At 36.3% G+C, this 23,707-nt stretch overlaps 1 protein-coding gene across 1 annotated transcript in view; it reads left to right on the top strand.

Moving 5' to 3' along the window:
* The window catches only part of LOC141336903 (uncharacterized), an 87,311-nt gene extending 66,470 nt beyond the window's left edge, over nt 1-20,841 (top strand). Inside the window, exon 3 of the mRNA XM_073842623.1 lies at nt 20,080-20,841. Coding sequence (XP_073698724.1) covers nt 20,149-20,841 — 693 coding nt within the window. The 5' untranslated portion in view covers nt 20,080-20,148. The remainder of the gene's footprint in view (nt 1-20,079) is intronic.
* The last annotated feature ends 2,866 nt before the right edge of the window (nt 20,842-23,707 follow it).

The following is a 23,707-nucleotide window of genomic DNA, read 5'->3' as shown; positions in this document are numbered from 1 at the left end:
ACTGACAGAACAACAGTCGGAGTCTTAAGCTTAGTTTTCCAGAGGGACGTTAGAGAAATTTGTTTCACAGACGAACTTTGCAATTTTAATCCCGTGCGAATCTGCCCAGTCTGTGTTTTTCTCACACAACAAATTCCAGAGCAAATTACCTACTGTTTTTCGACAAACTCTGTGGTCCTCTGAGAAATCTAATCCCGTCCAAATGCGAATGTCTGTGATTGCTGATACTGTATTATCCCAGTGCTTTTCCTTTGTTTCTTTGGCCTACCTGAGGTACCAGTTGTGCACTAATCTTACCCATGCACCTTTCACTATGTATCAGATGGAACTAATAATTAATAAGGAGAGCCAAATCGCAGGAACTGCTAAGACTGACCTTTTTAACATCAATGTCTGGTAAGATACTTGTCTAGATTTCTCTGTTCACTTACGTTGGTTGATTATTAACAGCGACTTCTATAAAGTCATGTGAAGTTTATCTAAATGTTTTTTTTATAATAAATATTAATATATATAATTAGACGTATATGATGCACACAACCATGTCTAAAAAACACACCCTTCTCTGTAGTCCCATCCAAATTGATACAGGAAAATTGCAGACATTGGGTGATAAGAATTGAAGTTGTAGTTTAGAAAACAAGTCCCATCCCAATAGGGATTTTCTCTCCATCTTTATTCAACAGCAGTATCGTTCTTATGATTGGTGGACACAGACAGACATGAATTGTTCAGAACAGGCCCGCTTCCAGCATCAAATCACTGAGGGTTCTTCTGAAATTGAGTGTGCTAACCTAAATGCAAATCTGTTTTTGACATTTTTGTGCTGTCCATTACTATTAAAAAGATGTCAGTTTGCAAAGTTCTGTTTGTCATCACTGGACAAAAACTCTGGAATTTTAAGCACAGAGTGGATTGCTATTACTTTAACTTAAACACCTCTGGCTGACCGTTGTGTTTAGGAAATCAACAGATATGTCTGTGATTGGGTACATTGCTTAATAATGCAAAAACATAGTTTGTGTTTTTTGTGTGCTAGATGTGTTTTGTCCATATGCTATTATAGCTTCAACTGAGGGTGCTCTTGCTTTCGTTTGGAGGTGCCTATCACCCTCTAGCACCCCTGTGGAACTGGGCCTCATTCAGAACACAACTTCTTAGTTACGTACAATGTAAAAGGTTTTTTAAAGGGTTTGTTCACCCAAAAATTAAAATTCTGAGAAACCTGTAAGATCTTTGTTAATGTTCGGAATACAAATTAAGATATTTTTGATGATCTCAGAGCTTGCTGAACCTGCATAGACAGCAATGCAATCACTGCATTCAAGGCCCAAAAGGCTAAGGTCATCATTAAAATAGTCCATGTGACATCAGTGGTTCAACTATAATGTTATGAAGCTACGAGAATATTTTCTGTGCGCAAAGAAAAAAAATAATGACTTCATTCAAATTTTTTTTTGTGTTCCAAGTCAGTCTTTGACAGGCGTTCATGAGAGTGCCATTTTGCTTTGTAAAATGATGGTTGAACCACTGATGTCACATGGGACTATTTTAACAATGTCCTCACTAACTTTCTGGGCCTTAAACATGGTAGTTGCATTTCTGTCTATGGAGAGTCAGAATGCTCTTGGATTTCATCAAAAGTATCTTAATTTGTGTTCTGAAGATGAATGAAGGTCTTACGGGTTTGGAACGACATCAGGGTAATTGAAAGAATTTTGACTTGTGGGTACACAAAGGCGCATGTTAGAGGTGTGCGATATATGTAATCTGCGATAATATCGTCAGTCTTGTTTTAACAATGTGCAATTTGACATTTATCAAGTAAATCCCGAAAAGCAAACAACACGCATACAATACGTGAAGAAGTCTAGTAAGTTAGGTTAAACAAGTGCACTGACGAATTTAGAGTACATTTTCACTGCATGATTTGCATTAAAATGCATTTAGAATGATCAAATAATTTAAGAAAAGGGGGCAGAAAATGTATACTAGGGCTGCACGATATATCGTTATCGCGATAACAGTATATGCGATATTGGTATCGCAGAGAGTTGCGATAAATGACATTTAATTGGTTTCAATACTTTACAAAACTTTCGCTAGCCTAACTACTGCACAGACTGCTGTATGCTGATGCAGTGACAGGTTTATTACCTTTAAAGAAGGTTTGAGATATTAGCCGTCAATCACTCTGTCACTGACACTGCGCTCCGCTGAACTCGGAACCGGCTGTTTTTTTTTTTTTTTTTTTTTTGTTAAAGTAATCTCTTGTACTGTAGAATGGATGCTCTGTGCTGCTGAGAGTTTCGCGCGGTCGTTAAAAAGAAACCAAAAGTAAAACGCAAACACATTCAAATACAATTTTAATACCCCGTGTTTAGAGAGCGACCCCACAATGCGTGTAAATTAGGCTACATAAAATATCTAGGCTGTTATTAATATGTGGGCTATATTAAGTTTTGTAGTTGTCTATAACTGTATCATGCTTGAAAAATTCGGTCTCTATTTGCACTTTGAATATTGAACGAGTAGCCTACTTTGATTATGGCTGCATTTATTGTCTAAAGACTAAGAAAGAACTGTGTCGTTTATTTATTTTTTTGTTATTTATACTGTAGATTCTTTAAAAAATGCAGTGGTTATCTCCAATTTAAATGGCTGTACCTATAATAAAGAAAATAAACATCTATTATATCTATTACCCGTTTATTTTAGTATGATCATTACATATATAAATGATTAAAAAAAAGATAATGATAAAAACATTAATAATTAAAAAAAGAAATATCACAAGAAATATCGTTATCGCAATATTCAACAACAAATATCGCATATCGCATATTTTCCCAATATCGTTTCATATAGTTAATCAATATCACACGAAGAGTGCCCTTTTTTTTCTTTCCAAATGTCAGCATGTTTACAAATGTGATATTGATTTTATACAATAGTCCAATAAACGAGGTTAATATTAAGAGACTTACATTTTTGACACCATATTTCCTGTTTTTGCTCCATTTTGCTAATAAAAATCATCCCAAACTGGTGGTTTTAATTTCACATTTAAAGTATCTTTTTCATCTTTTTAATCATTTCAAATATCAGTATTCGGCATTATCAAAACATTATGTAATTATGTATGTAAGCATTCCATGTCCCTCTGAGCTACATTAAACGGTGTGTAAATACATCTTAATGCCATTTCAGATGCAGCTTCTGTGTTTTATCTGCTTTGCGAAGATGAATTTTATTTGGTAAATCTTTGGTTACCTTTATAAAGGTAAAAATGCCAATAAATAGTAAAAATCTATTTAAACTGATTGGAATAGATTTATTTCTATCACTTCTGTGAACTGACCACACAGAATATGAAGAATATCAAAAATTCAGGAGCTGTCTACACTAGTCCTTAATAGTGTTGTCAAAAATATCGATACTAAAATATCTGAACGGTACCAATACTAATTTCCCGAAGTATCGATGCTAGCCGAGCTGTCACTTTCACTTTTCCACATAGGCAAGTTGACAAACACCAGACGTGACCGCAGTGCCTGTCTCGTCTCATTCAAGCGTGAGGTGAATGAAAAAGGCGAGTGCGGCACCCCGCGACCGACTTTGTTTGATAAAGAGCACAGCAGGAGTGCTATCTGGAAATATTTTGGATATGAAACAAATGAACATGGAAAGCCGAAGTACACAAGCAAGCCAATATGTAAGAGTTGCTACAGAGAAGTGCTAACAAAAGGCGCTAACACCACTAATTTCGCAAAGCACCTGAAGGACAGACACCCGTATCTATATAAAGAAGAACTGTTCTCATTTTAACATGACTGAATCATTAAATAAGATTGTTGCTGATATGAGTGTTGTCCCGTTTTTTACCGTAGTTCGTTAATATAATCAGATTGAGGAATCTTAGACGAGTAAATGCTTTAACTGCGGTCAAATGTAAATTAACTGCGCTTATTTAACTTTATTTCAAAAAATCATTACTTAAATTCTACAATTTGTCTTAATGTCAATCCAGTGAGCAACTGAGCATTGTGTGTGATGCACGCTTGTTTGCTTGCGTGGATCGTTGATTATGAATCCGACATTGAAATCTGTTCGTCAAATAATGTTAATGTTTTAACCAGCATTTATGAACAATGAGCAATGCATTTGTTACAGAATATTTGAATCTTTGATAACGGTAGGTAATAAAAGTACAACGGATCATGTTAGCTCTGGTCCAATAAAAAATATTAACAGATATAACTTTGGATTTTAATTAGTTAATGTAGTAGTAAATTATAGTTAAAATTAGCTGTTAACTAAGATTAATAAATGTTTTGGAAGTATTTGTCATTGTTTATTCATGTTAACTAATGTTAACAAATATCTTTTACCATTAATTTAAGTTCTAAGATTAGTTCGTTCAGTTAATTTTAAAAGTGTGGTCTGAAAAAAAAAAAAAAAAAAAGTTTAGACCTACATACACTACCAGTTGTATTTGAACAGCAAATAAAGCATGAAGCTCAAACTCAAATGAAGGTAAGAAGCTGAACAGGGCTGTAGCAGTGTACATATGCATATACTTTATTGTCATGTTCTAGACTATATTTATCTTTAAATTAAAGAAATTTACCTCCTTAATATTGTGGCAGTTTTTTTCTCTGTGGTATCGAAAATAGTATCGAATATTGATATTTTTCAAGGTATCGTATCGAAGTTAGAAATTCCAGTATCGTGACAACACTAGTCCTTAAGATACCAGCACAATAACACACTCAGTAAAATATTGTCTAATCGTTATTGATAAAATCCCAGAAAATATCAAGATATAATTTTTTTGTCAATACGGCACACCCCAGCGCATGTATGCAGTAAGTTGCTTATGCAACGACTTGCAATAAGTTTTTATGCTAAAATAAATTGTGTAAATATCAAAAACATTTTGATTCTCCATTTCATGATCCCTTTAAAGTCATCTGTATCTTTGTGTACTCCTAAATGTTGACACAATTTACTTGCATAGTTTTAGACTTCTGGGAAACGAACCAATCTGTTTTTAAATGCTCTTTGATTGGGTGAAAATCTGTCTAGTGTAGGATGAGTCATGAATAATTTTGGTCTGTTTTCCCAGAAGAGAAGTGCTGTAAATTTTAAATATCTGCTAAGGGTGAATTTTAATCAACTGTTTGAAGTACACTAGCATTTAGATGGCTTGATTCGCTGTCTTGAGCTAGAAGCCACAATACTCCAATTTCAATTTGATGGATTCTTTAATAACTTTGATACTTGTAGTCTGGTGCTCTTTTTTGCAACCGCATGACTCCCACTGGTTTATGTTCTCTCCATCTATGCCTCATTTATTTCCTCTGATATCAGCGAATGCCAAGTGAAATAGTTCTGTGAAAATCCTTGTAGCTATTGAGTTGATCCAACGCCAACATGTTCTGTAAAACAGATTTCTGTCTGCTTGGCCGTCTGCCTGTTCTGTTGGAGAGGTACTCTGGATTATCAATAGTACTAAGGCTTGTGTGTCAATCCTGACAGAGCTGCCATAGAGTACCCCTTTGCAGTACTTCAGCCGCACATCTGTGTCTTTTGTTCAGGGATGTCAGAGCTTGGTGCTACGGTCTGCCAAAGCCATACAAACACATCCACAATAGCACATGGTTGCTGGCTGGGCACATATTGCCTAAGCACTTAAATGCAAAGAAGGCCTGGCTGTAGACTTAGGCTCTTTGGCTAAGTGACTGGCGAAAGCTTTTAGTCAATACCACTGTCAATTTTTTGCCTGTGCAAAAATGTTGAAAGTAATGCTTGAGTCAGTTAACAAGCTATACATAGGTGAGACCAGACAATCTAATGTTGCACTCAGTTGCACTCAGCTGAACAGACATTTAAAAACTAAAAATCTTTCATTTGAGAGGTCATTCAGTTGTAGGTATTTAAAGCTGTCTGGGATGTTGTATATATTTTAAGCACATATGCTTAATTATTATTCATTCAACTTGCCTGTTTTTAAAGTGCCAGCCAGTTGTAAATATTTGTGCTTAGAAGTTGTACAGGTCAGTTTGAATTGTGCATTGCATTAGAGTGCATGTCTTAGCTGAACGATGAATTGATTTGATGATTAAACCCAACACTGAGAGACAGGAGCACTTCAGGGACTGCTTCAAATCTCTCAAGTTTTTATCTGCAGATCGTTGCTTATTACCAGTGGAGTTTTGGAAGGAGGCATGGGAGGCTGTGCTTCCTCCAAAATATTGGCTGCGAAAAATAATTGACAATATAAAAATAAAACAAACATACTAGGAAATATGATATCAATTTGACAGCAAAATTGACAAAACTCACATGGCAATATGGTGCCTCAAAGGAGTAGTTCACCCAAAAATGAAAATTCTGTCTCACCCTTATGTCGTTCCAAACCCATAAGACCTTTGTTCATCTTTCTGACCCTCCATAGACAAGAAGGGAACTATGACGCTCAAGGAACAGAAACGTAGTAAGGACATTGTTAAAATGCTCCATGTGACACCAGTGGTTCAACCGTAATTTTACGAAGCTACGAGAGTACTGTGTGCAAAGAAAACAAAAATAACTTTATTCAATGATTTCTTCTCTTCCGGGTCAGTCCGCCACTTTTCACAAGAGTACCACGTGGGTCAGAAAGCTCTCGGATTTGTTAAAAAAAATATCTTAATTTGTGTTCAGAAAGTCTAACAGAGTTGGGAACGACATTAGGGTGAGTAATTAATGGCAGATTTTTCGTTTTTGGTAAACTATCCCTTTAACGTAACTGATTACCCCACAGGAACATAAAGCAGTTTGGTTAAAACAAGTGAAATTGATTTAGATTTAATACGTTTAGAATTCATTCAACTTTTTAGCATCACTTGCAGTCAAGCCTGTCACAGAGCTGGTTTTAATGATGATCAATCTGCTCAATTAAAAAAACCTGTTTCCAAACAGCATTTTTGACAACCTCTTTACTTGAGTAAAAAGCTGCAGTTGCAAATATATTGCACCAGTTAAAGTAGATTTATTGACTATATTAGAAAAAAAAAGTAATTTTAATAATAATAATAATAATAATAATTTGTAACTTTTGTTTGTTTGTTTATGCCAGTGTATTTATTTAAACATAATAGTTAAAAAAATCTTATTACAACCCCCATACCCTCTCCCCTTTTTTTTGTAATGTTTGTATTACTCAAGTTACTGATGAATCCCAAGAAGCTTGTTGCTTTATCTTCATGATTTACAAATTAAATTTGCAGGAGTTGGCAGCTCATTTTTGATACCGGTCTGAGCTGAACATGATCTGCACGCATTGCCTGTGGGACACAAACAAATTTATTTTTGCACTGAATTCCTTTGTTGCTGCGAATGGCGTCCTACCTGCTTAATAATGCTTTCTTTGTCTGTCTCACAGGTTTTTTTTTGTTGAATGTAAAATTGCTGCTCTCAGGACACCTAAAATTGCTTAGACAGGGAATAGGAGAAAAGCTTTAGAAAATGTTAGGGATGCACCAATATTAAAGATTGGTGGAGACCTAAATTCAAATAATTACAGCCTTTCATGTTGGGGTTGATAAGCTATAAATCACTTGCTATAATAATAATAATAATAATAATAATAGCAACTTGTTTGTCCATTATCATCTGATGCCAATTAAAAAAAAAAACAGAAAAAAGCTGACATTAATGACTGATAGTAACTGGAAAACAAGCACTGCTAATTCATTCTGATTTCACTCAGCCTTCGTCATTCAAACGCTACAAGCAGCCATTGCTGCAGCTAGCCGTTTTGCCAGCCAGAAGCTTTTTTTCCAGTGACCTTGTCCTTATTTTGTGAATGAGGATTACTTTCCCCTCAGGACCGTGAGTCATTTTACCACAGTAGAGCTGTGTTTACACCTGTCCGTGTTTCTGTCCTTTAGCTGATTCTTACTCCTCCGTTCTATAATGCCTGGAGGGGAGGTGAAAGGCATGGACAAAAGCGTATTTGTGTGTGAAAAGGTCTCGGTATTAACCTTGCACAATTTTTTTGGATGGTAAAATCTTTAGCGGTTCAAGTCAAAGTAAATGTAATGACGAAAGACAACAAACTTGCTTTCAGTGGCACTGAGGTGATGTCTGAAATACCAGCTTAAGCCAGTTAAGTACTAGTGATGACTGGTGTTTATTTTACTGAAAGAACTGATTTGACCATTTCTTTTGGTTGATTTAATCTTTTTTTTTTCATTGTTTGGTTATGTTTATGCTTATGTTCTTCTTCTTTACTTCCTTTCTTCCTTTTTCCTGCCATCTTCTTCTGTCCCTTCCTTTATTTTTTCTAGTTGCTTACTGTGTTCCTCCTTTTTTCTTTCTTCTTACTCAGTTTTCTATTTCCTACTGGATTTTTCTGTCATTGCTTACTACATTCCTACTTTGCTAATTCCTTTTCCCTTCCTTCCATTTCTTACCTTCATACTTTCCTGCTTCCTTTTTTCTGTTTTCTTACTGCATCCCTCCTTATCTACTTCCGTTTCACATTTCCTTCCTATTCATTTTTTTTTCCTACTTCATTTTTCTGTCATTCTTCATTCTTACTACTTTCCTAATTTGTTTCCTCTTCCTTCTCAGGAAATTTTATAACTACTTATAACTTTCTGCTTTCTTTTTTCCTTCCTAGCCAGTTCATCTTTTTTCTGTCTTGCTTTCTTACTGTATTCTTATTTCTTTTCTAATTCCATTTCCCGTTTCCTTCCTACTTACTGTTCCTTTTCCTGCTTCATTTTTGTCATTCCTTACTACATTCCTACTACTTTCCTAATTCCTTTTCCCGTCCTTCCAATTTCCTACCTTCTTCATTCTTCTCTGCTCCCTTTTTTATCCTATCTACTTATTTTATTCTGTCCTGCTTCCTTACTGTATTCTTACTACTTTTCTACTTCTGTTTCCCATTTCCTTTCTTTCAATTTTCTTCCTATTTACTCTTCCTTTTCCATTTCATTTCATTTCATTTCATTTCATTTCATTTCATTTCATTTCATTTCATTTCATTTCATTTCATTTCATTTCATTTCATTTCATTTCATTTCCTTTCCTTTCCTTTCCTTTCCTTTCCTTTCCTTTCCTTTCCTTTCCTTTCCTTTCCTTTCCTTTCCTTTCCTTTCCTTTCCTTTCCTTTCCTTTCCTTTCCTTTCCTTTCCTTTCCTTTCCTTTCCAGTTCCTACTTACTTTATTTTTCTGCCCTGCGTCCTTACTGCATTCCTACTTATTTATTTTCTACTTCCGTTTTCCATTGTCCTTCCTTCCAATTTCCTTCCCACTCACTTTTCCTTTTTCTGCTTTATTTTTTGTCCTTCCTTACTACATTCCTACTTCTAATTCCTTTTCCTTCACTTCCTTTTTCATTTTCTACCTACTTCATACTTGCCTGCTTCCTTTTTTCCTTTCTATCTTGCTTCATGTTTCTGTCCTGCTTCCCTACTGCATTCCTTATTTCTTTTCTACTTTTGTTTCCCATTTCCTTTCTTCCAATTTCATTCCTACTCACTTTTCCTACTTCATTTTACCGCCGTTCCTTGCTACATTCCTACTACTGTCCTAATTCCATTTCCTTTCCTTCCCATTTCCTATCTACTTCATACTTTCCAGCTTCTTTTTTCCTTCCTATCTACTTAATTTTTCTGTTCTGCTTCCTTACTGCATTTCTACTTATTTCTTTTCTGCTTCTGTTTCCCATTTCCTTCCTTCCAGTTTCCTTCCTACCCACATTTCCTTTTCTTACTCATTTTTTATCATTCCTTACTACATTTCTACTACTTTCCTAAGACCTTTCCCTTCCTTCCCAAAACCTACTTCATACTTTACTGCTTCCTTTTTTTTTACTTCCTATCTTCTTAATTTTTCTGTCCGAGTTCCTTACTGGATTCCTAATTTCCTTTCTACTTCCTTTCCACATTTCCTTCCTACTTCCTACTTTCCTCCTTTTTTCCTTTCTACCTATTTTATTTTTCTGTCCTTCTGCTATTACATTACTTATTTTTTTTCTACTTCCTTTTCCTGTTTCCTTTCCATTTTCCCCCTACTTTCCTGCCTGCTTTTTCCTACATGGTCAAACCATATGTGTTTTTAGTGGCAGTGCAGTATAAAGCAGGATGACTGATGGACAGAAACGTACCTTCATCACTGTTATGTTCTAATATAGTATGAATGTGTGTATTATGAAGGCAATCCAGATGTAGTACATCAATCATGTTGTCATTGTCATGTGGTTTACAACATCAGTTGTGTCGCTTCACTGCCACTCAGAACTCCTCTACAGTGGCCTCATGGGATAGTAAAGTGTCCATTGGTTGCACGCTTCACAATCTCTGCGGGAGAAAGAAGTCACTTGGGTGCTTTTAGGGTACTTTTATTTTTTTAGGAATATGTAAAATGATTATATCTAAAATTATAGCATTGTTTTTCACCTGCTGTATAGTAGGAAAGTATGCATTTCAGCACAGGGAAAATCTTGCTCAGCCACATGGTCATTACATGAATATTGGATGATTGATCCGCCTCAAATTTCACTCTGTAACTATCCCTTACTCTCTACTTCCTCATTTTCATCTCTTCTTTTCTTAATAAACATACTACAGTAACTTGAAACAAAAATCTCTTTAATGCCAGGGTGCATGGTTTCTGCGTAAGCTAATTATGGAGACTTATTGAGGTTTTCCAGTATGACGCTTATAGCGATTCGTTGCCTGTCGATGGACAGCCTAGATGTCTTAATAGCTTATTTATGGGAAAGAGTCTTTTTAGCCAGTTCTGCCTAGCCACTCATGGTCAAAGAAACTGTCTTTTCCTACAAACCATTTTCTTTAACAAACTAATCACCAATTCCTGCTGAAACTAAACTACAACCAATTACAAGCTGAAGATTTTTCAGCAGCAGATCTGTTTTCCAGCACTGCTTGCACATATTTCCCCAAGTTTCTGTTCGTCTTTGTACTTGCATGTCTACCAAATTGGCCATTTTGTCAGTTATTCTGCTGCTAATGGAACAAGAGGAATTGGAGCAATTCTGTATGAATGAGTAATTTGTGAAACAAGGTGATGGGTTTTCCCTTTATTTGGCTTGGTTTTTATCATAAAGGCCTATCCAGGTAGCTTTGAGGTGAATAAAAATAACCCTCTCTTTTTTCCCTTTTCCTGCTCATGTAATGTTTCCTGTAACTGAGGTATCCAAGAGGAGATGACAGTCTGGCAGCTTTGTAGGAAATGACATTGTAAAACCAGTAATACCACTACTCTCTCCTCCTCCCCTCCTTTGCTAACGTTCTCTCTGAGAGGATGTGCCAAAACCCATTTTGGCTTCACCTTCCTCTCAGCCCCTTTAGATGTAGATAAATGACCTGCCGCTGAAGTGTACACAGTGGTAATAACTAAAGAAATGATGCACCTCACTCTCTTATCAGACTGCTCGGCTACGCCAGGCTGGCCGCATTTCCCGGGAGCCAAGCCAAATGCTTCTCTTTTTAAGGCAGTGCTTCCAGTTTTCCATATCAGAGCGCATGTCTGGAAAGCAATGCTATTATAAACCTCCTGGAGTTTTTCCTGTCGCATCGCATAAACTCTGCCGTATTCATTATGTTGGTTTTTGGTTCATTTTGAAGGGGTTTTGCTGGCTTTTGATGCAAGAATTTGATGAATTTGTTATAGAATTGTTTGCTTCAAGTCTGTTTCTCTAGTTTCCTTGGAGCACGCTTACCACTGAATTCAAACCAGAAACTTTGTGTAATTTTGTGGTGGTGTAATACCCAGCCTGAATGATTCAGATGTTTTCCCGAGTGATTTGAGGGTCAATGACAAATAAGATTGTCAACAATAAAGAAAAGAGAAATTCTTTTTAAAATCTAGTACAAAACATGTGTGCCAAGCTCTTAGAAACATACTTTTTATGTTCACGTATGGTTCTGATAAACATTTATACCATTTGTAAGAAAATGCCATGTGGTATAATCAAAAACTAACATTTTCCTTGTATATTGAATGCATGTGAGAAATTAACACCGGGTAAAATTCAGCTGTGCTGGGTAATGCTGTCAAATCACTAGGCAATTTGGTGGGTTACTTTTCGTAAATTGTTCATTAATTAATTCTTGGGGAAGTTCATGTAAGCTGAACTTGTGACTTGTGATGATATAATAGTCAACATTTGAAGTAATAACTTGTTTAAAACAAGTTGTCCTAAGACAAGAGCTGGTTTTAGGACAACTTTGATGAAAGGTTTTGATCCACTTCAGATGTTGACTCTATTACAGCACTTATCTAGCTTAATTGAACATACGCATCAATACGCAACAAATAACGGCGTGGTGGGTGCACTGGTTTCCTTTGCATTGACGCAATAATAAAAAGTCGACAAATGGACGTGACAAAGTACAATAGAACCCATTATAATCAATAACGCTGTCTACACTAGATGTGGTGCGGCACGACACAACAAATCCCAGACAGTAAACTGATTTCTAGTTTTATGTATGAAGTACTGACATAAAGTAGCCTACAAATTATTGAAATGATGAAACGGTCGCTTTGTTGCATTCAGAGTGGACAGCCCCAAGCTGTTGTTTTACCTCTAGCATTTTTTTGTTTGTTTGTTATTTATTCAAGTTTTTAGGCTAGTAGACATTGTGAATGGCTGGTAACTTAAATTTAGTAGCCAAATTAACTCCCAAACCCTGTGTTAGTGTAACTCATTTCATTAATTTCATCAGTTTACGTGCATTTTTAAAATGTTTAAAAATGTAGTTTTTTTCTTCAATGAATAAGAAATTCATGAATATTAAGGTTTTGGTGAGTTGCACCACAGGAGGTTTTGCAATCTAAATTACCATTCTGAGGTCAAAGTCAGATTATCAGATTTTTTGTTTTTAAAGACATTGATCATGACACTCTTGAGGGACTTCAGGAGTCTTGCTATATTTCCTCTTTCTCCCCGCTATACACTCAGATGGATTTTGTTTGGCTGTTAGTGTTTTTGTTTATCAGCTAGAAGAAAATGCTTTTCTTTATATTTCTTCTACTTTATTTTTGACTGTAAGCTCCCCACAAAAAATAATCTAAATTTTATTTTAATTCATAAATAAAAAACATGTTTAACAGGAGAGGTATGTTAAAGTAATTCTGTATATATTAATCTAATTTTCAATATAAATGCATAAAATAAATCAGTGTATCATACATCAGAAGTGAAACATGAGGATCCTGTCATTAACTTTCAAATATCTTTCTTATTTTTTATTTATTTACTGCGACTCCAACCAGTCCTTAAAGGAGTAGTTCACTTTCAGAACAAATATTTACAGATAATGTACTCACCCCCTTGTCATCCAAGATGTTCATGTCTTTCTTCATTCGTAAAGAAATTGTTTTTTTGGAGGAAAACATTTCAGGATTTCTCTCCATATAATGGACTTCTATGGTGCCCCCGAGTTTGAACTTCCAAAATGCAGCTTCAAAGGGCTCTAAATGATCCCAGCTGAGGAAGAAGTGTCTTATCTAGCGAAACGATCAGTTATTTTCTAAACATTTACAATTTATGTACTTTTTAATCTCTACACAGAGTACACACAGAACTAGACAAGACGAGCATTTGAGGTTAAAAAGTATATAAATTGTTTTTATTTTATTTTTTAGAAAATAACCAATCGTTTTGCTAGATAAGACCCTTTCCTTGGCTGTGATTGTTTAGAGCCATTTGAAGCTGCATTTTGGAAGTTCAAACTCCGGGGCACCATAGTAGTCCATTATATGGAGAGAAATCCTGAAATGTTTTCCTCAAAAGACATAATTTCCTTACGACATCTTGGATGGCAAGAGGGTGAGTACATTATCTGTAAATTTTTGTTCTGAAAGTGAACTACTCCTTTAAAGCGTTAGTTGACACAAAAACTAAAATTCCTTTTATTAATTATTCATCTTCATGTCATTCCAAACCCGTAAGATGTCCATTCATCTTCGGAACACAAATTAAGATATTTTGGATGAGATCGAGAGCTTTCTGACCCTGCATAGACAGCAACACAACTACCCTGTTCAAGGCCCAGAAAGGTAGTAAAGACATTGTTAAAACAGTCGATGTGACAACTAGAGATGCTCCGATCAGCATTTTTGGGGCCGATTACCGATCACCAAGATCATGATCTGCCGATCGCCGATCGCCGATCACTGCCGATCACAAAATGGCAGGGGAATGGGAATCTTTTATCTTTAATCTAGCAGAGTTTGCACCATTTGAAGAAATGAAACTAACACTAAATTAACTATATTGAAAAAAAAAACAGTAGAAAATAGGCTACCTAACTTTAGCGATGCAGTGCAGAGAGTCGGTTCTAGGATGCTTCAGAAACTTGCCGTGGTATAAACACATGCATAGAGTTGCCACGTCGCCTTAACGCGCCACATGGGTAAGAGATTTTATTCATCATACAGTGTAGATAGATAAACTGATTATAACGGGAGTGTTTTTTAAAGTGCTCCTCGCACTAGACTAGGCTACACTAGTTAGTGATGAAGTTCTTTGATAATGTAAATGTTCTTTGCTTGTTATTTGTAGCTGCTTTTTAAGATGATGTAAGGATTATATTATCCAGCATTGCACAGTCATTAGGATAAAGGTAGTAACGTGGTTTAGGCTGAAGTAAACACGATATATCAGAATCCGTCTGTATATAGGAAACATAAACGTTCACCTCAGTAACATCTATATGCGTTGATTAGAATTACGATGCGATAAAATGGTGCTAAACATACGCACGTGAATTACACGGGCACCGTTTCTATTCTATATGAACTGAACTGCATGAACTGATGACAACAATCAGACATACAGCGGTAACATTATTGCAATATGACTGGTTTAGAAAGATACATTCATTTATATTCAAGCACGTACATTTACCACTCACTGAAGATAGCAGAGAATGAAACCAAAAGTAAATTCGAAAGTCTCCGGCAAAACTACAGTCAGCGCTCTGTACACGCACAACTTAGTCACATGCCCAATAACAAGACTACCCTTACAAAACGAATAAGGAATTTAGTACTCATGTTGCCACTGGTAAGCTCTGCTCTGCTGTTGTTTACCTGTGCGCCGTGCATGAACGTGTGAAAAAGTCGCGCCAGTAATTTACGTCAAGTGATCGGCGCTTTTGGGGTTCACCGATCAAGCTATTTTTTAGCCAATATCGGCTGATCATGATCGGTGGCCGATCAATCAGAGCATCACTAGTGACAACAGTGGTGCAACTGTCATTTTATGAAGCGACGAGAATACATTTTGTGCATCAAGAAAACAATGACTTAATTTAATTTCTGCTCTTCTGTGTCAGTCCTCGGCATGAGTTAATAAGAGTACCACAAACATGCATCTATGGGGGCTCAGAAAGCTCTGGGATTTCATCCAAAATATCTTAATTTGTGTTCCAATGATGAACGAAGCTCTTACAGGTTTGGAACAACTTGAGGGTGAGTAATTATTGACAGAAATTAGATTTTTGGGTGAACTATACTAAAGAACTTCTGACCTTCATTACTCCACTTGCTGATGGTTGACAGAACATAGACTTACTCATCTGTTCTCAAAAAATGCAGAAACCTAGGCGAGATGAGACACAACCAGCATCTGTAAAGCGTACTAAACCAAATTACTGTTGTTAAGGCAGTTTTCATACACTTTAACAGTCTCGCCCTCAATGCAAATGAGGCTTAATGTAATCGTGTGTGTGTTGCCGGTTAGATTGCAGTACTGTCACTTGATCACACACTAGTTCAGTTGTGCAGTCTAACAGCACTAATTGTGTTCCGAGTCTAATGCAGTTGCATGGATAGATCAGCATGCAGGACATGAATACTAACAGGCAGTCCAGCACCTTCCAGACACAGAACATCCCACTTCACCAGGCACAAGCCGCTTTGAGTTTGCATTCAGATGCATCTAACTCTTCACTGCGTAATTGTTTTTTAGCATGCTAATAAACTAACCAAATTTCTGTTTAATCTCTAGAGATTGCACAGGTTCTTTTATAGAGCTCACTTTGTCCGGCCTCCGTATTGGAAGGGGAATTGAAATGTCTGTTTGAAGTTCACTGCCACATGATTATTTTCCAATTGGATCTTGGCTGATTGTGCTCTCATCTACCTTGTTATAAAGGAAGTGATTCAGTAATCAAAAAGCTCATCTAATCAGATGCTTTAAACAGTTTTAAATTGCCTCGAGATCCCTGCCTTCATATATTTGCTGTGATTAGACCCTAATCCAGACCGTAGTGAGGTGGAAATGCATAGATCCAATGGATGAATAGATTACAAACAGCAGGTAGAAAGTTTAGCAGGGTATCACTGTTCTGTTAGTCCCTGGTGGAAGATGCTGTACCTACACCATCTAGACTCACAGAGTATGTTGCTACATTGAAAATCATTGACAATTCTGTAAATTATAGTTATATATTAAATGTTCCTTGCTAATATTTTGTACAGATTTTAGTAGTGCCTGACTTGAATGATTGATCAGTGCTATTAGTATTGTCAGATTCCCATACAAATTAATATTTTGAGCTGGTACGTTTTAGTTTATCAAATGTACAAGACAATTTTTAATAGATTTAGAATTTCTGATTTGTATAGACTTTTTTTTTTTTTTACCTGAAATTCTCATAGTTTGATGTTCATATCTATCTGTCTGTCTGTCTGTCTTCAGTCGTAAAGAAATAGTTTTTTGAGGATAACATTTAAGGATTTCTCTCCATATAGTGGACTTCTATGGTGCCCCTGAGTTTGAACATCCAAAATGCAGTTTAAATGCAGCTTCAAAGGGCTCTAAATGATCCCAGCTGAGAAAGAAGGGTCTTATCTAGCGAAACGATCGGTTATTTTCTAAGAAAATAGACAATTTATATAATTTTTAACCTCAAATGCTCGTCTTGTCTAGCTCTGTCGACTCTTTGTATTCCGGTTCCAGACAGTTAGGGTATGTCGAAAAACTCCTATCTCATTTTCAACTTTAAAATCATCCTACATCACTGCAGAAGTACCGACCCAATGTTTACAAAGTGAACATACAAAGAACGCCCTTTACAAAAAAAAGATAAAACAGCGATGTAGGGAGATTTTTGAAGTTAGAGAAGAAAATCAGATGGAAGTTTTACAACCTACCCTAACTGACAAGATGAGCATTTGAGGTTAAAAAGTATATAAATTGTCAATTTTTTTTTTTTTAGAAAATAATTTATCGTTTCACTAGATAAGACCCTTTTTCTTCGGCTGGGATCGTTTAGAGCCTTTTGAAGCTGCATTTAAACTGCATTTTGCAAATCCAATTCCGGGGGCACCATAGAAGTTTGCTATGTGGAAAGAAATTTCTTGGGTGAAAAGGGGGTGAGTAAATCATCTGTACATTTTTGTTCTGGAAGTGTACTCCTTTAAATGGTCAAGCTCTTTAAAGTCAGGCAGATTCTGATTGGCTGTCATTGTTTTTATCGTTCATCAGCTGGAAAAACACATTCTAAAAGTTATTCCAATGAATTGTTGTTGTTATCAGTATCGTTAAGGAGTAGATTTCCCTATTCTCACTGAATTGAAATGATTATTACAACTTTATAGTTATAGTTATCATCCTTGGTCTTTTGCCCGGTGATATTTCCTTAAAATGTTTGTTAATAGAACAGTTATGTCAACAGCAAAGAAACTATTAGGGACACTTGTTCAAACTTGTTGCAAAAATTCACTTCTGTATGATGTTGAGCCTCAAAAACTATCTGTATTTCTAGCAGTGTTTCTTGTGTTTTTCTTGTCGATTTTATGCATGCACAAGAGCATTTGTGCAATCAGTCTTTCATCACTTACCATCTCTGCCCATCTGTGTGCAAGCTCCATTATCTTAATCAGGTCTTTATCAAACTCACGTGCTCTCACACTCCTGATTGGATTACACAGCTCATCCCTGCTTTCACACAGACTGTTATCTACCGTTTTTACTGGCTTCTGTGTCTGTAAAGTAAGCACAAGGTTTAATTTAAAGCTTTAATAAGGAGTGTTCCCTGCTGGCATGGACTTTAATTTGTTGAGCTTGGCTCACTGAAATTTCACCAAATGGTGCGAAAAAAAGCATATTTGACCTTATCCAAACAAATGTAAATGTGACAATGCAGTACAATGCTAATGTGCTAGAACCTCACTCTCACTGGTGGGGCATCCTCATGGTAACATGATATTGTTTACATCCTGCTGCAGATGTGTGGTATGTGTCTGGAGGCTAAACTGTTATTCATGAACTGCACTTATTTGGCAGTGATGCCCCCTGCTGGCTATTTGTGGTTGTCAGTGATTGTCTTTGGTCTGTTGTAACAGTCATTGGAGTTTTGATAGTCAAAATTCTACTTGAATTGTAAATCTGGTGTTGCAGTTGATTAGAGAATCAGTGTTACAGTGACGACTTGGGTCCAACAGTGAAATGAGATTGGTCTGAAATAGCTGTACTGTGTATATAAAGTATCGAATTGTGTTCTGATTGAATATGAGATGAAATACAAAAATGTTTGGAGCAGGGTCAGAAATTAACTTTTCTATTAAGGGGTAATACAGCTGAGGTCAAAATATTTATACAAAATGCATGTTATTTTTTTATTTAGTACTGACCTGAATAAGACATTTCACATATAAAAGGTGTTTGCATATAGTTAAATAATGCATTTTTCCTTCAGAAGCATCAGTGAGCGTTTGAACCTTTTGTAATAGTTGCATATGAGTCCCTCATTTGTTCTCAGTGTGAAAAGTTGGATCTCAAAATCTTAGTCATTGTTGGAAAGGGTTCAAATACACAATGTTGAAAAACCAAAGAATTTGTAGGACCTGAAGGATTTTTTTCTGAAGAACAGTGGGCAGTTTAACTGTTTAGGACAAATAATAGACTCATGAACAACTATAATAATAATAATTAAAAAACAGGTAACAACACTGTATTAAGAATTAAGTGTATGTAAACTTTTAAAGCGCCTCTGATTGGCCAATGCATTCCAAAGATGTTTGATTGGTTATAAAACAGCGTAAAAACTATCTGATGCAGTGAGTGTGAATCTGTAATTCTGCAAATTTACACTTTTCATTCATTTTCAGGTGTCATTCTAATTGCAACAGCCGTAATATATTGTTTTATTGTGCAGGGGCATTTTTGTTAATTTTCATTCTAGCATTCTCATTAATTTGCAACCCTGGTTTGGAGTTTGTAAGATGTTGTAAAATGCTGTAAAAACAGTATTATTGTGAAATATCACAATTTAAAATTGTATTTGAATACATTTTAAAATGTAATTTGTTTTTAAAATGGCAAAGCTGAATTTGTAGAAGCCATTACTCCAGTTTTCAGTGTCTCATGACTCTAATATTCTGATTTGATGCTCAAGAAACATTTCTTATCAATGTTGAAAACAATTGTGCTCCTTAATATATTTGTGGAAACAGTCAAGAGTTTTAAACTGCATTTGTTTGAAGCAGAAATGTACAAGTCTTTGTCACTTTTCAATTTAATGTGCATTCTTGTTGAAAATAGTTTATTTGAGAAAAATATCCTCCTGACTTTGAATGGTAGTGTATTTTTACAATGCATGTGCAATTACACGAACGTGTGCCATTTTATTTTAATCTGCAGTAGAATTAAAATGCAATACAGTAAAAACAGAAACTTGAATAGAGAACACGCAGCAGCGATGAAATGTTTGTTTGCATGTGTTGAAGTGATACTGTTGCCGTGGTTTCCAGGCCAAGCCTAGTGTAGATGATCAGCTGCCAAGTAGGAGAGGTGCCCATTGTTTGAGGGATGCTCATATTGCATCTTTCCCAGCATAGATGCAAATGTCCATTGTTTTGTTTCACAGGCATGAATAAAAGAACGAGTTACCCACTTTCAGCACATTTTGAATGCAAACAGGAGAATGATTTTCTTTTCTTTTTTTTGTGCAACCAGCCCATATACATGCTTTTTATTGCTTTTTTTGTTGCTATCCACCTATACTCATCTCAACCATTTCCTGTCTCCATCTCTTTCAGAATGCCAAGCCTTTGTCCTCTTCAGACAGCCTAGCGAAGGTGCAGGAGGTAGCAAGCTGGCTTTTGGAAATGAACCAGGATCTGCTGTCGGGGGGCAGCGGCAGCAGGGCGGCCCAGCAGCAGAGGCAAAGGCCTGGGGCAGCGGGGGCAGGTAACAGCACCTCCGGCCGCACACCTCAGCCCCAGGCGGAGCACATGAATCGGGTGCTGGAGGAGCAGGAGCAGGAGGCACAGCAACAGAGAAGAGAACCGGGCGAGGAGGAAGAGGGTGGACGAGAGCGGCCGAGGGAGGCAGAGGAGGAGCCATGGCCTTCCGGAGGTGAGCCGGTCGAGGAGGGACGGAGGAGCGAGGTGAACGGAGCTGAGAAGGGCGCCCAGTGGATGTGGGAGCAGGAGCAGCGCCGGCGGGGTAGACGGAATCGCGAAGACGAGGAGAACGAGGAGGAGGAGAATAATAACAGTGGAAGGGAAGGACAGGTCGGGGCAGGACTTCGTTCAGAGGAAGATGACGACCGGCCAGAGGACGAGGAGGATGGTGAGGAGGAAATGGACCAGGATAGCGATGAATTTGAGCATTCAGAAGAGAGTGGGAGGGAAGAGGAGGAGGAGGCGGAAGATGAGGAAGAAGGAGAGGAAGGCCTCCACTCTCCCTCCCTCAGGACCAGTGTGTCAGACCATAATGATAACACGGACCAGTCCTCTGGACGACAGCACCAAAGCTCACCCTCTGTCTGCAAGAATAAGGTAAGCGAGCAAATTTAAGTCCAAATGGAAATATTCTTCTGGTTAAATATAATGCAGTGAAAAGTATTTTATCTAGGCAGAAGTTTAATAGGCTTAATCATGGTGTTTGTCTCCCTCTACTGGCCATTTTTGGCTTTACAACAGATAAACATGTTGTGGGACTTGATTATATGGAGTGACTAAGGAAAGCTAAGAACTGTGTGTCATTCATAGCCCAGACATTACGTACCTAACTAACGGTTGGTTTAATGATGTCAAGTAGCCTACTGGCTTGGATTGAATGAGTTCAAGAGCCTTCTGGATTAGCTTTTTATGTTTTTCAATTTAAAACTCAATTGCTTCTTGTGTTAAAGCAAGGATTCCCTTTTTTTGTCAGACAAACCCCTTTAACAAAATATTTTTAGTTAATATTTCAATAATATCTCAATATCTCATTTGCATGTTCACAGCTCTTTGTCGGTTAATGGTTATATGACATGCAGGGATAGAAATAATAGAAAAAATATATTAAAATAAAATATTCAATATTTAATTTACAGTACAGGGCTGCACAATTGTCAATTTTAAAATTAGTTTTTGTCATTATATTGTCTTGAGTTATAATATAAACCGTTATACTCAATAAAAAAATGCCTCATTGCTGCGACTTAAACATCCTGACAATTTTTTGTTGTTTTTAACTCTGGTTTAAAAACGAAAATGAAGACAGAAATACACTACCAGTCAAAAGTTTTTGAACTGTAAGATTTTTATTGTTTGTTTTTTGTTTTAAAAATTTTCTTCTGCTCACCAAGCCTGTATTACTTTTGATCTAAAATACAGCAAAAGCAGTAATATTGTGAAATATGTTTACTATTTAAAATTACTGCTTTCTATTTTAATATAATTTAAAATGTGATTTATTCCTGTGATCAAAGTGAAATTTTCAGCATAATTACTCCCGTCTTCAGTGTCACATGATCCCTTAGAAATCATTCTAATACGCTGATTTGAAAAAAAAAAAAAATATTATTATCAATATTTAAAAAGGTTAAAATATATTTTTTCCAGGATTATTTCCCGCGTTTATCTGAAATGGTACTTTTATACTTTTAATTTAGCACTTTTTAATTTAATACTTTTATTTAGCAAGGATGCTTTAAATTGATCAAAAGTGATGATAAAGAGAATAAATATATTAGAATAATTAGAATAAATATTTATTTATTATATACAAAATTGTACTGTTTTTGCTGTATTTTGGAACAAATAAATGCAGGCTTGGTGAGCAGAAGAGACTTCTTAAAAAATACAATTTAATTAAAAGATTAACATTAATGCATTTATTTTACACTCTGTATTACTAGAGTAATATCTTTTAGATAATTTTCAAATATTAAACCCTCAAACCTTTATTTAGGTGGAAAACTGCAGGGAGACCTTTAAGTGTGTGTAAAACAGATTCATAAATAATTTGTTAGAAATCTGACATTACAAAAAGTGTTGAAACTTATTCCCAAGAAATGTTGGAGATTTTGTGCATGTGAAAAAGTGATCCTGGTGCGCATTAAACTTCCAAAGCTTTGCTTTTGCTTTGGCTTTGATAATCACATTGGTCATTTTCTAATTTATTTTAAGTAATTGTGCAGTCCTTTTAATTTATTTTCATGATTTTAATAAATTATTCGCTTTAATCTCACAAACATCTTCCCTTTGAAGAAACCGGAGTTAAAGAAATAGTTAGCTTACCTAAAAATAAAAATGTTGTCATTTACTCACTCTCATGTCATTCTAAATATCATCTTCTGCACACAAATTGTATGTTTTCTTTGGGATTTTTGTGGAAGGACTTTGCAGATCTGGTTTAGGCCTGTCCATGTTTGAGAGTTCAAACAGCAGGCTTGTATTATGTAGCAAGATGCCTGTTATTACTTGTCACTGACCTCAAAAGGAAAGGCTTTGAGCTTTTTTTTAGCTGGTCTGGTTGTTCTTATATGCTTAAAGTTTGCGAGTATGAACATACTATCAAATTCATATCATGCTATCTGTATAGATATGCTGATATCGATGGGGTCAGACAGAATGACCTCGAATACCATGTTGGTCAAAAGGAGTGTCTCTTCAGCCAACTAAAAATAGAGGAATTTATCTGTGACACTGAATTGTATTATCTAGGTTTGGTGGACCATTAAATCTAAACATCAGAGGCCATAGACATTCACACCAGTAATATATTTGTTTTTGGCAAGCCATGTGGCACATATTCAGTTTCTTTCAGATGTTGTGTATTGGTTAGTTTGAAGCAAAAGAAAGGTACTGGGTCTGGTTTTGAGCAAAGAGGAAATACAAATGAGCTGACATGGAGAAGAGCGAGGGGAGGGAATGCAAGAGCGCACAGACCCTCCTCATCCTCATGATGTCGACACGCTTGTCAGTGCACTGACAGAAGACGACCTGCGAATCTTTCTGTCTGTGACTGAGCGGAGTCTCTCAGCTACCATGGGGAATCGCAGTATGAAGAAGGTCGCACTGTTACTGGTGAGTGAATCTCCAGAGAACATCTCATCACATCTGTGTGGAGAGTGTCTCATCCGCCTTTTGAAGCCGCTGTGTGTTTTGGATGAGAACAGTGTTTATCTGATTGAGGCAGTCACAGCAGGGCTGAAGTTCACAGAACAGTGATGTGTGGAGTGTGCCTTTTCAAAAGGACATGAATGTTTTGTCACGATTTTTTAAACAATATTTTGGCTCAACCTAGTGAGCTGTCTGTGTAGTAGAGATAGGGTCAAGATGGTTGGTTAGTTGACCTTGATAATTTTTAAATTGTAATTTTTTATTTTAACGAACAGTGGTGATTTATTTACCTTTTGACAGTGTTTTGTTCTTTAGTTGGTTGCAAAGTGGC

This window comes from Garra rufa, chromosome 6 (assembly GCF_049309525.1).
Source record: "Garra rufa chromosome 6, GarRuf1.0, whole genome shotgun sequence".
Classification (NCBI taxonomy): Eukaryota; Metazoa; Chordata; class Actinopteri; order Cypriniformes; family Cyprinidae; genus Garra; species Garra rufa.
The sequence above is the reverse complement of the archived record's forward strand: the minus strand, read 5'-3'. Positions and strand labels throughout refer to the sequence as shown.